Source organism: Falco cherrug, chromosome 11 (genome assembly GCF_023634085.1).
Source record: "Falco cherrug isolate bFalChe1 chromosome 11, bFalChe1.pri, whole genome shotgun sequence".
Classification (NCBI taxonomy): Eukaryota; Metazoa; Chordata; class Aves; order Falconiformes; family Falconidae; genus Falco; species Falco cherrug.
This window is the reverse complement of record NC_073707.1, coordinates 5,142,649-5,158,274: the sequence shown is the minus strand read 5'-3', so window position 1 is coordinate 5,158,274 and position 15,626 is coordinate 5,142,649. Positions and strand designations below refer to the sequence as shown.

The window sequence follows — 15,626 nt, the reverse complement described above, 5'->3', positions numbered from 1 at the left end:
TCTGATGCACAAATACTATTTGACCAGCTTGTTCTGCTTGAACATTTCACAGCTCTGCTGCATCATGCTCCCCCAGTACTAGCATAGACGGGAGATCTGAGGGTCCTCCTTTCCTCGTCTTAATGTGTTCAAGCTTGGTCCTTTTATAAAACTACATCTCCCAGCAGGCACTGGGATAACTGTGTTGCCTAATCATGAGATCACTTCCCTTATGGCCATCTTGTCAACCCTGCGCAAAACACTTTCTGGTGAGCAAAGGTGGTTAGAGAGCTAGACCAAGCAATAGAAAAGTAACTCTGCAAATTATGGCTGGCAATGGAGCAATCGCAGGTAGGATTCAACGGGGTTGAAGTGTCTGTGTTTATCAGACAGGTAAAGCTGTTAGAATTCAGCTGTTTGAGCATACGTGAAGCCGCTTGCACACTGCATGTCTATTTTCATGAAGGTCATATTAAAGGCAGGAGAGTTTGCAGAATGAGTCCATCTGAAAAACAGTTAGAAATTTGCTAGGAATCTGTAGGAAATCATATTTCCCTCCAGCTTAGTTTTGTCTTTAAATATTTCTACAAAGCCAGAGTAGAAATGGGGCCATTTGTAATTCTTTTTACATACCAATAAAGCATAGTTTGTGAACTTTGTGGACAAGCAGAAGGATTCAAACATTAAATGTTTGGTTTTGTGCTGAGGTGGGAGTCCTGATGCCTGGTCTGTGGGGCCTGAGGTGCTGTTTCCCATCGAGGTGGCAAAAGGTTTTCGTTTGTGTTGCAGAAAACAAATAGCAAAATCATGTTTCTCAGTGGCAGTAGAAATGGGGTTGTGCAAGGATGCGAGATGCTGTACTTTCATCTGTCTGAGCAGGACTTGGAACAGCAATGGGTCCTTGTCCAGTTTAGCTTGAAAATGAAACATTTATAGTGGATTGCAGAGATGTGCTGTCAGAAAAATTGCCTCTGCCAGGGCAGGCACTGCTGACTTGGCAGCTGCACATTAACTTGAAGCTAGATTTTGGAAGGAAAACACTTATTCTGAGGTGGCAGGTGGCTGCTTCTGATTTTTTTTTCTTCTTTATTTTTTCTTGTCTGGGATGGAAATGGCCAGGGTAGAAGGCTGGTCAATATGGTAAGAGGGTGTTACAAAGAGCAAGGGGGCTATAAAGTAAGCTAAGAGCGAGATAAGGAGTAGGAGCGTGTGCATAGATTAAGAGCAGGGCTGAATTTGTGGCAGAAGGTACTACAAGGGAAGCTAGGTGAGACTTCACAGCACGTATGGCTCAAGCACGTGCTACGCTGCAGCAGGTGGAAGGTAAGCTGCCTTCTGCTCCGCAACCAGTGTGCGGGCACCGACCTCACACACAGCAGGTTTGGGACTTGATGGATCAGGGACATGGCTCTTTCACCACCCCCTTGGAGAGAAAGGCAGTTGGAAGGGGGGAAAACAGACTTTTTGCTCTGCAGTTGCTTTTTTTTTTTTCCCCCCTGGTGGAATGGTCTTGGTTTTTTTTAGTTTTTTTTCCTAATAGCCTATACAGCTTGTGCATTAAGCATTTAATTCTGCAGTGAGTCGGCAGTGACTCACAACAGAAAAACAGCTTGCAACTAGGAACCAATGAAAATGCTGACTAAGGAGAACCTGAAAGTAAAACATATTGAGGTAAGCTCAGGTAGGATATTCAGGTTTCTTGTAATAGTGTATAATTTTAAAAATGTTTTCTCTGTGTTTTGTAGTGCAGGAGAACTCTTGACAGTGATTGCAGGCACTGGAGCATTTTACTGCAGACATTAGAGGCAATAACATAACAGTGCTTGGTCCTGAAATTAATTACTAAGGCTGTAAGATGAAATTTTGTGAATGTAATAACATTCCCAACTTTTAAAGCAGAGGTGGAGCTAGAGCATGTCAGTGCTAGGAATTCTTTCCTGCTTTACTGAGGGGAGCATCAGCGAAGTGTGTAAAGGGGTACAACACTCAGAGAAAGGCAGCAGAGTACAAAGCCACTTAAACATGGAAGAGGTATGCTGAACAAGGCTGCTCCTTAATTAGCAGAACCTTGATGATGATTTAAGTCCAGTAAGCAACTCAGCTGAAGAAAGGACTGCAGGAGGCTGCCCAGCTGTTGCTGTAGCACTTTGAGGACTGAGAAGAGGTGCTGCATGAGTGAGTGTGGGGTTTTCGTTTGGTTTGGTTTGGTGGTTGGTTTGGTTTTTTTGGTGGCTGGGGGTGTTGGTTAAGTTTCCTGCAGCGAGTGTACCCCAGCTTAGGGGAAATAGGTTAGCTGTCTTGTTAGCAACGAGCTGGCTGCTCATGCCACAGTTTTGCTGATAAAGCGGCATAGGAATGTGTGCCAGCATAGCTTTCCGTGCCAGGAATCCCATTTGAGAGCCACACTGGCTGAAGCCTGTGTAGACATGGCCTGAGGGGCTTGTTCAGCTGCTTTGTCTGGTTTGTCTCATGGCAGGGAGAGCATGCAGTCTTCTGCTGCAAAGCGTAGAGAGCCGGTTACAGTCTGACTTTGCTACAGTGCTGGGAGGGATTTGACTTCTAAACCCTCCATAAATGAGGAAAGGTGTGGAAACAGTCTGTGAGTTTGGAGGGATGAAGTGGGTTCGGATGGTGAAATGGAGCTGACTTGTGTGCCCAGGAGCTGGGCATGCCATCCTGGAGTCTTGCTTATGTGCCTGTGGTTTTTGTCTCCCAGGCTGTTGCAAATTGTGAGCATTGTGGCTAAATTAAGTGGGATTTCATAGAGGAGTGGAGGTCTTGAAGATGCTGGGCCCCTAACAGCTTCAAGAAAATGTATCATCTGACAGGGGGAAGTGACTCCAGGAATTTCCTTGCTAAGAAAGAAGCTATAGTGTGAGCTTCCCTGTTAGATAAGAGAAACTCTGCATGTGGATGCAGGAGAACCAGCCTTAAGGACCCAATCTGAGTCTGAAGCTTTAGACATGCAGAAGAGTGGCCAGTGTCTCTTGCACTGCAAATTCTCAAGTGTGGTTTGTGTTCTTGATACCATCACACACTTACGTTTTAAGCTATAGTAGCAGGTTGTTTGTAAAAGTGATGTGCCAAGAGTTTAGATCTTTAAAAAGGGAAGTATATGCTCCTTTGTCAGTGAAATTCCTCTTGACAGTGACTGCATCTATGAACCTGTTTGTTTGAAACAAAGCAGCTCAGCAAAGGTATTTTCCTCTTTAAACTCTTACTTTTTGTTGCTGCAATAGTCTTGCATTTACGCACCCCAACTATGATGTAAGAAGAAAATTTCTTTTAAAATCACTACTTTTTTTTTTTTTTTATGGGCTCAGTCAGACTCCTTCCTGTCTCCCCTCTCCTGCTTTTCCATTCTCTCAGCTCAGCCCTCTAGCCCAGAAGGCTCCCAGGGAGGAAAAAGGACTTAGTCCACTTGTCAGAGACTGATACTAAAGGTAAGAAGAGCACTGCATAGGATGTGATCAGGATGTGTTTACTCCTCTGCACTCCACTGAGTCTCTGTCCTTGTCCCTAACCAGCACTTATGGTTTTCCAAGTGACATAACAAACTAAAAACCTCATGTTGGCTTTGCTGCCATCCAGAGAGTTTGGGAAAGTAATAATGATTGCTTGGCCATGTTGTTTGCCTGGGTGCCGTAGACTTCAAGGTGCACAGCTACATCTTCACTTTTCAGCTGGTTACAAGTGCGGCTCTTTGGACGTGAGACCAGCATGCCTAGTGGAGCACCTCCAGCCAGACTGGACGCTGCACGGCGAGGTCAGGCTGTGTGTGGGTGCTGGAAACAGTCGGTTGGCTTCTCTTCACTCATAACCAAGTCTAGAGAGTGGAAATGGCTAAAGCCATTTCTTTCGTCTGTCATGTTGATGCTCTTTCCTGAAATGCTGCAAGGTTGGCAGGCAAAAGGAAATGAAATGCCATATTATAAGCACTCAGATGACAGAAAGTATCTTGCTTCTCGGCTTTGTTGCTGCTTCCTGACCCAGGAGAGGGCAGCAGCAGCCCAGGCTGCGGTCTCTTCCAGCCTTTCCAGAACTTTGCTCTTCCCCTTCTTGATTGGAGTTTGAGCCTGCAAAAAGCTTGGCAAGAAACACAGTGCATACAGTAGCAAGCGAAAGGCAAATACCAGTTGGCTGGGGTAGTGACCGTCTCCTTACTTGCAAAACCGTGTGCTCTCAGCATGGAAGTAGAAAGGGAAACTGGTTCATAAGCAGCAGCGTAGAAGTATGGGGGTTCTTGTAGCAATAACTTTGGACTTTTGTTATCGATCATCACTATGTTGAGGTCTTTGCTGCACCAGAAAATAATGTTGTGTTGCTTTGGTTGCTCAGAGCACAGGTGGAAGGTAAGTACAGTGAAATACTGTCCGGTATAGTAATACTGATGTGTGGCTTGTAGGAACCCCTTCTTAAAACTTTGGTAAGCTGGTGGTGAATGCACAGGCTATCAGAACAGTCTTTGCAAAGGCTGCCTCTGATGCTGTAGGTTTTTATCACCTATTTTGTAGTGAGCTTTCATTTTTTCTCATGCTGTTTTACTTGTGAAATACTTCAGGATAAAGAATAGTAATAGCAGCACCTTGCCGACTTGTTGGCTGGCTTTCTAAACCTGCTATCTGGATAATAAATAACAAAAGTGGTCTCTCTTACCAGGGAAAGTTTGTGTTTCCCCTTGTTTGGCATTCCAGGTGCAGACTCTCCATTCCTCTTCCTCGTTCAGTCTTTTTAGCCTGATGTTTGGGACTGAACACAGTGAAACTCTGACTGATCAAGCTAGTATTTACTCACAGCATCAGCTTTTTAGGTCAATTTCTCCCTGCATCTGAGTCTGTGCCTTTTAGACCGTCTGGACAGGTAGTTTGTTCTTGTATTACATGATATCACTAGGTGTGGAAAACAGCCCCCTTTAGCTCCCACCCTGGTGGTATGAGGCATTTATCACATGGGTGGAAGGAGGACATGCTTTAGGTATACTTCAGTCATACTTGTCTGCGTAACATAGCTAACCTAGAGTAGTGGGCACATCACTTCTGTTGGTGTTTGTCTTTCCTGAGATTATGTGGGTCCCATATCACTTTCCCTGTTTAAACCTTAGGAATGGATCTGCCTTGCTTTCCTTTGACTTAAAATTGTCTGTTTCTCTGATTTATTGGGTATTTTTCAGGTCACACTCTCTGAAATCACAGCAAAATGCAAACCTGTTGTTACTCAAAGCTCTTTTAAAATGATTCATTAAAGAAGCTTTAACTTTGTGAAACAGACCTTGGTTGCTTCTTAATAAATGCATTGACAAAGGGATGTAGTTTTCTCTTCCATTTATGCTTTAACTTGCGGAGACCCTAGTCTTTTTAAAACATTTCACTTGGCCTTAGTCCACAGTCTTAAGCAGAACGACTTCTGAATGATCCCTGTCTCATTGTAAAAGTGCAGGGTGTTGTTAACCTCTTCAAGAAAATGACAGTCAAACTTTGATCTTGAATATGCATGCATCTGATTTTCATCTGATGCGAGGACTTGTTTCCTTGGTCTCAGAAACAAACAGGAATGGGACGTCCTTAGGGCTTGAGAAAAATCAGGCCAGAGCATTAGAGATTTAATTGTCATTTAGTGATAATTCTTTATGCTGGGATTTCAGTCTTCTCCTTCCTTGCATGTAGATGGGAGGGGGCTTTCTCTTCAGATCAAGCTACAGAGAGGAGTCTGAAGCAGACCACTTGGAAGAGAGCTCTAAGGCCAAGAGCAGGTTTGAAAACAGACCTACTTTTGTTACCTTTGTGACTGTTCGTTGTTCCCCATCTCCCCTTGCACCTTGGAGCTGACACCACTCTAGAGAAAAGTGCTGCTGCATTGGACCATTTCTGAGGTGTTCTGTGTTCCCCTCCACCCAGCTGTGAGCAGCTCACAGCAAGCTGCAGAGCACAGATCTCTGAATTTTCTTTCTTTGTTCTTTCTTCTTCCTCCACAGAGACTCCCCAGTTGAATCCTGTGATGGAACCCCTGTCCTGGATGCTGGGCACCTGGCTGTCAGACCCACCAGGAGATGGCACCTTCCCTACAATGAAGCCCTTCCAGTACCTGGAAGAAGTGCACATCTCTCATGTGGGGCAGCCCATGCTCAACTTCTCGTAAGTCAAGGGGCTTATATGTGTCGGCAGCAGCTTTTGGGTCGGATCAGGCATGGCTCCAGTGAGACTTGTTGGTTGTATTTCTTTTCTAGTGGCAAAGTAAACAAGTGTTCACCTACTGAATGAGACAATGTAATGATACATGACTGCACGGTATGACTTTCATTTTCCTTTAAAACTTGTAATTAATTGGCATGCTGTTGCAACGTATCCAGAGCTGCACACCTGCAATCAGTGAAGATTCAGTAGCCCAAGAGTACAGTGCACTTCTACAGAGCTTTTCAAAAGTGAGTTCACACCTGTGAACTTGTGCAGAAGCACATGTATACAGGATCGGGACTGTGGCCAAGGTACAGGATACAGTTCTTGTGGCCCGCCAGTCCTGAGGTTTACACAGTGAGAGGTATCGCAGTGCTGCGAATGTGACTGTAACTTAGAGTAGTGAGAGTAACTTAGGGTACCAAGAGTGGCCCCAGCATGACCTATTGTCTGTGCAAATTCTGTACCTGCCTTTCAAAGACCAGCGATTCTTCCACTTTAATGTGGTGTGCACTGGGTGCATATATTAGCCAGAAGATGTACTGTCCTTATGGCCAGAAAAGCCCCACTGTTCTTCTTGCTGGTGGTAGCTGTCTAATTAGAAATTAATCTTCAGGTAATAGCATTACAGCTGCTATCGCTCTGCTTTGTGAAACCCCCACTTACAGATCCAATAAATGGTATGGTACAGCTGTCAAGTTTGTTCATTTAAAACTGTCATCCTCAGTCTTCACCACCATGAATATCTGAGGAAAAATTAGAAGTTTGACAACCTGTATCGAATAGGAGGCAGATAGCTTAACTGCTTTAGCTGCAAGTAGTTGTAAGAGAAATCAAAAAGAAATCTGGAGGAAGAGAAGTGATGTGTTAGCTGACTGTTTAGTGCTGCTGCAGTACTCATTTGGGGCGGGTGGGTTGGAAAGTTTGTTGCTTTAAAAAAACAGATAAAAGAATAATTAAAAAATGCCAATGCTGTGTGAAAGATGCCCTGTGTTCCTGGTGTGCACCATTCGTTGTGACGGAGCTGCCAGCTCAGCATGTGACATTTTTAGTCGTTTCCAAAAGAAACAAAGCTCTGACAGTCATGCTTTGTCTACATCTCTCTCTCCAACTTTTGAACAGTTGCTGATTTGAGTTGCTTTTTTTTGTTTTTTGGTGCTGAGGAGATACACAGCTCAGGGCTGCTGAGCTCTGGGAAGCATCAGGAGAATAGGCAGCAGACCCTGTGCCTCCCTGGCTCATGGAGCAGTGCTCCTTGACTGTTACAAGACAGTTCAGATGACTCTTGAATGCTCCAAGCACTGAAAGAAGCCTGATTTAAGTTTGTTCATCCTTTGAATCTAGATAATCCCACTATGAGGCATGAGTCAGTACAGTACCTGGCCTCATGAGCTGCAGAGCACAGAGGCTGAGATGCTAGGACAGTCTTTAGCAGGGATGCAGCCCTGCACTACTGACAGAAGTCATTCCTGGTTCTCCTTATAACCATGTGGTTAAAAGGAGACATCCTTTATATAGAGACAAAGCCAAACGGGAGGAGCAGTTTGTGTATTTGTACTCGGAGAACATCGGGGAGCTGGAGGCAGCTGCAAGGCATACAAACTGCTCCCTAACTGCATGCCTTAGCTGTGCTCCCCCTTCCTTGTCTCCAGTTCTTTGAAGCCTTATTTTTAAGGTTTCTTATACCGTGTCCTGGTTTTGAATAGAATAGAGTTAATTTTCTTTTTAGTAGCTGGTACAGTGCTATGTTTTGGGTTTAGAATTAGAATAATGTTGATAACACAATGTTTTTAAGTTGTTGCTAAGTAATGTTTATCCTAAGTCAAGGACTTTTCAGTTTCTTAGGCCCTGCGAGTGAGAAGGCTCTGGAGGGGCACAAGAAATTGGGAGGGGACACAGCCAGGGCAGCTGACCTGAACTAGCCAAAGGGATGTTCCGTACCATAGAACATTGTGCTCAGTCTATAAACTAGAGGGGGCTGGCCAGGGCAGGCAGATTGCTGCTCAGGGACTGGCCGGGCATCGGTCAGCAGGTGCTGAGCAGTTATATTGTGCATCACTTGAGGGGCTTTTTCCTTCATTCCCTTAGGATTTTATTCCTCTCCCCCTTCTCTCTCCTTTTCATTACAGTTGTTGTGGTTATTTTAGTTCAATTATTAAATCATTCTTATCTCAACCCATGAGTTTTACCTTTTTCACCATTGTCCTCCCCATCCCGCTGAGGGGGGAAGTGAGCGAGTGGCTGTGTGGTACTTAGTTGCTGGTTGGGGTTAAACCATGACACAGTAGGGGTGCCGTGTGCTGCGTCTAGTGCTGTTGGTCTTCTAGGAAGTGTTGACTCCGCATTGTTTATTATATTTTACTTCACATAGGAAATGCTTTGGATTTTTCAGCTCTCAGTGCTTCTTTAATAAATAATTGCTCCAGCTTCCCACATGCTGGTGCCTGGACAAGCCCCTTGGTCAAGCTCTACTTGCACTCTTGCCTTGTAACCATTGGGGTGACAGCTGATGATACAGATATCCCCAGTCCCAGGACGGGTCGTGGTGGCCAAGGTGACTGGTGTTGGCCATTTGCAGCAGGCACGTCCCAGTTGCATGGAAGAGGCACATGTAGAAACTGCTGCCGCATGAGGGAGTTCTCGGGCGTGGATTTAGCAGCAGCAGCTCAGAGGTTGCCTCCATCTCCTTTCCTGTAGAAGGATGCAGAGTGGGAAATTCTGTGAAAAACAGTATGAAAAGACAGAGATTAGTCTAAAATAAATAGGAACCAAGAGGATAGTCCACTGCGTTATATAGATACCTAGCTTGCTATTGTGTATAAGCTGCTGTTTAATTCAGTTACCCGTGTAGACTCAGGAATGCTGTAGCACTGATGTGATACATAAACATGCATGATATATGTAGTCACCCATAACACGGGTGACTAAACATACAACTCTGAAGCCTCATGAAGAATAAATAAGAATCTGAGCTGAACTAAGAAATAAGAGAAATAAGTCTGCTCTGTTGCTGCCTGCAGCAAGTAATACACAAAAACCCTCAGCTTGCCAGGTTTAAAAGCTAAATAAAGATGATACTGTAATTCCAGATATTTATTTGAGAAAAGGAAGCATTTGATGCAGAGTATGCCTTCAGCATCTGTGAAATGTCTGACTTCCTGGGGGATTTTCTGAGCTACTTTGTCGAAGTTTGAACTTAACTAACTGCAGCTCTAAAAAGTAGCTCTGCCTGTAGAGTAACTGTATTTCCACATTTGCATCTCCCAACCATAAGCATTGTTAGTCTTCTACTCTTCAAATAATACTGAACGTAGTCATGTAGTTAAATAAAATACTGTTGCCTCTGAGATGAAACCAGGCCAAACACTGTATTTTCAGTGCAACAAACAGCAGCTTTTGTATTCTGATTTCCCCTCAGGTTCAATGCCTTCCATCCAGACACCAGGAAGCCCATGCACCGAGAATGTGGATTCATCCGCCTCAAACCTGACACTAATAAGGTGGCCTTCATCAGTGCCCAGAACACAGGTACACACCTGATATCCATGGTGGGGAGGAGAGGTCCTTACCCTGCTCTGCCAGTTTCATCACTTTTCCAGAAAATTATTGCACATATCACAGCTTCATTTATTTTCACTGTGGTTTCAGTGCCAAAGAGCAGCATTGCTGCTTTTTGGCACTGGACCCACAGTGAAAACAAATTAATAAATGAGCTTGTGTCAAAAGCACGGAGTTTCTATGACTGGCTATGTGGCTTTGCCCAGACAGCATGTCTTTCCAGCTTTCTGTGACAGGTATTTTGAGGGGTATGCTTTCCTCAAATGATATGTTGGTATTTGCAGACATAGCTTTGAAACCAAAAGAGCCTCTGCCTCTGTAATGAAGAATTGTAGTCTGAGCCTTAATGATGGCAGGTAGTAAGTGGCCAGTGACATTCCTGATGCCTTTGTAGCATCCTAGTCTTTTTTTTCTTGTTTGTTTGTTTTTGTGTGGAAGCTGGGGAAATGTCTAGATAGAAGGTTCTTCATTACCACTGCTGCTGTCAGCTGGCCACAGGTGACCGTGTCTGTGGCAGAGCTCATGAACTCCCCTCTCTGGAGCCCTCCTCCAGTCACTGGTGTCTTCCTTAGGCAGCCGCTCCTTCCAAACAGGGTCAGATTTAACATCCCACTAAACTGTTGTTACCAATGTCAACATTTGCCATATTTGATTTTGCGGTGCACGGCAGAGCTTGTGGGGATGTGGTGGTTTGAAACCTCCTTTGCAGCCTTTCCATCCAGGAGTGTTTGGTGTGAGCTGCTTAGCAGGTTCCCTGTGAGAGAACCTGCCTGGGCTGTGGTACTACCAAGAGCCTCAGCAGCACCATAGTCAGGGGAGCTGCTCTCCTACTGTTCCTTTAACAATCTTGGAGAGTAATCTCAGTGCAGCCTTATTTCTTAGTTCTTAAACTAGGAGATTTTCCCACTGTGTGGATGTAGTGCCTTGGTACTTGTTACACACCTTACAGGAACTGAATGAGAGAGGGAACCACGTCCAAATGTTAAAGTGTTAAAACCCAGTTGGTGCTTAATTTTGCATCTAAAATTCCAGAGCAGGTGCTGAAGGGAACACTGCTAGTTGCAATGCGATATGCATCCCACATGATATGAGTAAGTCTGGCTAGATTTTTCTAAGCAGCGTTACATGTCTGAGGTGGTGTGGGTTTGCAGTTGTCAGTATGTGCTAGGTCAAATAAAACTGCTCTTCAGGGAGAGTGATGTTCTGTTACTTAGCCTAATAATTGTGACGTTGTTAAGTAACCTAAGTAGCTTAATAAATATTATGGCCTTGCTTCTCACTAGGTCTGGTGGAGGTGGAGGAAGGGGAGGTGAATGGACAAGAGCTGTCTATAGCTTCTCACTCCATAGCCAGGATCTCCTTTGCCAAGAAGCCCCATGTAGAGCAGGTGAGTGCACACACAGTGAGCAATCAGCGTGGTATTGCTAGCCCCAGAAGGTGTCTAGTTGAGAGGATAGGTTGATTAGCACACTTTAATTACAGATTGGCATTAGAAGTTCTTGGAAATGCTGCATGGCATCCTGGCTTATCCTTTCTCTAACAGCCTTCAGAATGTATTTTGTTCATTACAAGACCCAGAGGGATCATTAAGATAAGAGCTGATGCACTGAATCTGGCCAGCCAGCCCAGAATCCTGTCTCTAGCAGTGGCCAGTAGCCGGTCTTTAGGGAAAAGAATAGGTCACTCTTCTCTGAATACCTTTCTACAGGTGGGAGATTCTGGTGTTCTGGATTAACTACAGTATGAGGGTGCACATGTAAGGTATGCCCAATATTAGGCCCCACTGGGATATTTTAGCAATGCATGCCTTTCACCTTTTTTTTGCAAATCTTGCTTGCTTACTTTTTAGGGCATTCACAGGTCACTCTGGGCTCTCTTCCCATCCATGGCTGCTTGGCAGGGCTGGTGCTTGCTGTCGGCTCCACTCTTGGCTGACTGCTTCTTGGGGTTTGAACTTTTTGTGTAGCGGCACTTTGCTGTTGACACAGCTGGGTGGGCTGCAGCCAGCTGCCAGTAAGACGGCACTGCTGGAGCTGGTGCAGCGTGCTGAGGTCACTGCTGGAATCCCAGTTATCACACACAGATGCAGTTGTCTTGGCTGACTAGCAGCTGAGAAAGGCAGCAAGGTTGAACAAGCTCTCACAGGGAGTAGGTACCAGCATGTTCTTGCACCTGTTTGGTTTTCTCTGGTAACGTGAGCCAAGTGACTGGCTGCAAGGTTTTAAGGGTGACAAGTGGGGGAGAAGACACACCTCACTTGGATTCCTTGGATTCCAGCAAATACAGTGCTGCCTCATTCTGGACTTCAAGGCTGAATTTTGCAACCTAGTTTCTAAGAGCTATAAAAGCAACCCATAGATAATGGAGAGCATGAGTTTGTACAGATGCAGCCGGTGTCATAAGCCTGCTCCCTACATTCACTGATGTGCCAAAATGTGTATGTCCCTGCACAAACAATGTCTGAACTCTGGAAAAGCAGTCTAAACTGCTTTGCCTTCCCATGCCTGTTTTAAGTTGTTGGCTATCTCCTTTCCCAGGAGCAACTGTATTGCCTCCTTTCTACAGCAGGAGGAATAAACCCACTAAATACTAAGGGTATCACCGAAGCAGTGGAGGCTTGTAATTACTAACATGTCAGTAAAATGGACCGCCCTCTCAGAGTCACCGCCTGAAATGTGAGCAGTTAGACTGGCAGGAGGAGAGGGGGGTGGCAACAGAAAGCCAAGAAATGGCTCGCTGACTGAGGGCTCTGGGCCCAGCTTTGGCTGAAGGCTGGAAGAAGGAGCCACCCGAGCTGAAGGTCCACGCTCGCCTGGCACCTGAGGGCAGTTCAGGCCTAGGTCCTGGTCACAGTGAGTGTCTGGGGGGGGCCTGGCTGGTGAAGGAGGATGTGCAATGAGAGGGTATGGCAGGTAACCAGCTCCCAACACTGCCTCTTCTCCACCAAGGACTGCATAAATTACCCACGGAAATGAAGAAACTGTGTCGTGAGAAGGGCGTGGGTGCTGCTGCTTTCGTTGCTCCTTTGGAGAACACATCACCATTGTGTTGTGCTCCCGCCGAAAAGCGATTTGGGATGGCTGTGGCTTGGCTGAGATGTAACTTGGGCAGGAAGAGCCGTTCCCTGGGCCAGGGCTGTGTGACAGGCACTTGCCAGTGCAGCTGTGCTGAGGTGCAGGGAGCTCTCTGCATGGGCAGAGAGGAGCAGTCCCCGGGGCCTGTCCCTGTCAGAGGCGATGCTGATGGCACGTCAGGCGCAGCTGCAGCATGTGAGACTCTTCCCACCTCCCTGAGGAGCGAGTGGCTCTCGCCTCCCACCCTGCACCTAAGAGGGGGGAGATGCTGGTCACAGAGCAATGCTCCTAGCTGGATTTCTTTCTAAACAGCCTGCTCGTGTTCCCCTGCCAGTGCTTGGAGAACAGGCACGTTTTCCAATAATTTTAGACTTGAGGACAGCCCTCGCAGGGTGCAGGCATGGCGGGAGCTGGCTGATGCGCCTGCAAGGCTGCTGTGCTGTTGGTGAAAGGTGATGGAGGTCAGCGGAGTTTCCCGATGACTGGAGACCTGTGGGTCACCCGTCTTCAGAAAGTGCCGGAAGGTCAGCTACAAGCTGCTCAGCCTTAAAAGCTTCAGCCCCTGGAGACTTCAGCACATATGAAGGAGAAGGTGACTGGACCCAGTTGGTGTGGTTTTACCATGGGTGAATGGTGCCTGGCTGACCTGGTTGTCTTCTGTGATAACATGACTGGATATGTGGATGGGGGAACAGCAGTGATGTCACTTACCTTGAATTCAGCAATTTCCCGTGGCCGTTTCGCAGTGCTGCACGATTCCTCTCCTGTGTGGAAAGCAGCACTCTCCCCTCGTGTCTCTGGTGTACACGGAGCTTGCCCTCCCACGGTACCAGCAGCCAGCCTTGACTGAAGCTGGCTTTTAAGAGAAAAATCCCCTCTTCTTTTTTTGCCCGGTTCATTTCATGTTCTTCTGGCATTCAGACTTAATGGCCTGACCTACAGTGGGCAGTTCAGGAAAACATGGGTCATTCAGCGACCCTGAACTAAGGTCACCTGTTGTGAGGTGATTTCTTGTTTAAGTCTTTTGTATTCCTTTTGATTGCCTTTTCCTGCTTAAAGTATTTGAGGAACGCTGTTGTGCATTACAAAGAAAGCCCCGCCTGATCAGCAAATATTAATCAAAACATCGTTTGCATGTGATGCTGTTGCTGCTGTTGCCCCAGTGAATGTCAGAGCAGCTTCGCTCTGAGCTGGCAATAACCTCCTGGGAGGACGTGTTGGATATTGGTACGAAGAGCACACCGTGGCTGGCCTCAGGAATGGATGTAAGGGAGCCGAGGCTGTCTTGGAGCACGCAGGCCGGCAGTAGCTCACGGGCATGCCCGTGGGTGACCTCCACTGGAAATGAAAGCATTTGCAAAAGCCTCTGCATTTTAGGAATTTCGAAATGGAGCTGTTTTAAGTGACTGCAAATGAATCATGCTTGCAGATTACCCTGCTGTCCCCAGGACTTTGGTTCTGTTTGCCCCTGGGATTGTGTTCATCGTGGGAAGCACAAGCAGCCACCAGGCGGTATAAAGAGCTCTTTGGGATGACATGGAGCCAATCTGCCAAAATTGCACCTAAGAAGGACCTAAGTGCTAGTTGTGTGGGGTCTATGCTAAGCTGCCTCTTTGCAGCAGCGATCACTCGGGGAGCTGCTGTGCCCTGGTGCCATCCACAGTTACGTGGCTGTTCCGCCAGGCCAAGCAGCTGGAGGGATGCCCTCCAGAGTGCTGTTCTCCAGCAGGAGCTGAGGTTCTAAAAGGATGGTCGCGCATCTCTCCTTTACTTTGGCAGCAGCTAGGAGCAGACCTACGACGCATGCTGAGCAACGGACGCTTAGCTGCCACCTCCAGTGTGGAAGCTGCTGAAGCCTGAGTTCAAGCACCTGCTTGCACAGGTCCCAAGTGGCCCAGCTCCGCTGGGCATCCCCAAATTGCCTCTCTTGACGTTTGGTGCAGCGCAGAGACACAGCCTGTGCGGCTGGAGGGATGGGGACGACGTTGCCTGTCGAGCCCTCTCGATGGACAGCAGCGTGGCTCCCTCCTGCCCTGCGGCTGGCGGCAGGTGCAAGCGGAGGCTTGGCAGGCTCTGATCTCCCCGTGTAGCATGAGCAGCGCCTTCCTCTCGCCCCGGGTGGTGGCTTGCAGAGAGCCTCAGTGGTTCTGACAGCTGCCTTGGGGATGTCATCCAGCACAGAGCAGCTCCCTGAGCCACTAGCCGGGAGCTGCTCTTCTGGTGGAGGGATGCTGGCCTGTCTGTGCTGAGGTGAGGTCAGTAGTAGTTCCAGGACACTGTGCTGCTCCGTGGATAATGGTCTTGGGGCTTGGAGCTGTTAATTTGAAAGGGCTGCCTTCTTTAGGAGGGAAAACTTCTCCTCGTTTACTCACATGGCTTTAGTGAGCATATCCTTCCCTCTGTGGTGCATTGACAGCAAATGTAAGGATGGCAAAGGGCAAGTAGACAGTGCAGGTACAGAACTTAGTCTGCAGATGCCGTTTGCTTGATTTCGTTATCTCTTTTCTTACCCCCTTTTCAGATTACCAGAAAATTCAGGCTCAATTCTGATGGGAAACTCGAACAAACTGTCTCAATGGCAACCACTACGCAGCCCATGACTCAGCACCTCCACATCACCTACAAAAAGGTGACGCCCTGACGCCAGGAGGGCCGGAACTCCCTGCGGAGGACGAGGAGCCCCTGGGGCATCGTGCCAAGAGCAGTGGCAGCTCAGGAGCACAGCAGGGCAGACCCTGGAGCTCACTGCCTGCGCTTGCCCCCAGGGCGCAGAGCTTCCCGTCCTGTTGAGAATGTTACTCAGATGTTTCTGTAATGGTATATCAATAAAAAGCTTTTATTTTTA

General features: G+C 47.0%; 1 protein-coding gene across 9 annotated transcripts in view; it reads left to right on the top strand.

The window, feature by feature from the left end:
• Positions 1-15,626, top strand: part of THAP4 (THAP domain containing 4) — a 21,412-nt gene extending 5,786 nt beyond the window's left edge. For 2 of the 9 annotated variants that reach the window (XM_055723643.1, XM_055723646.1), the window contains exons 3-6: positions 5,951-6,110; positions 9,568-9,677; positions 10,991-11,094; positions 15,303-15,626. In XM_055723643.1, coding sequence (XP_055579618.1) covers positions 5,951-6,110; positions 9,568-9,677; positions 10,991-11,094; positions 15,303-15,422 — 494 coding nt within the window. In that variant the 3' untranslated portion in view covers positions 15,423-15,626. Of the gene's footprint in view, positions 1-156; positions 331-2,040; positions 2,155-5,950; positions 6,111-9,567; positions 9,678-10,990; positions 11,095-15,302 lie in introns of those variants that run through there. The other 7 variants (XM_055723648.1, XM_055723647.1, XM_027809699.2 and 4 more) reach the window with 7 other exon arrangements.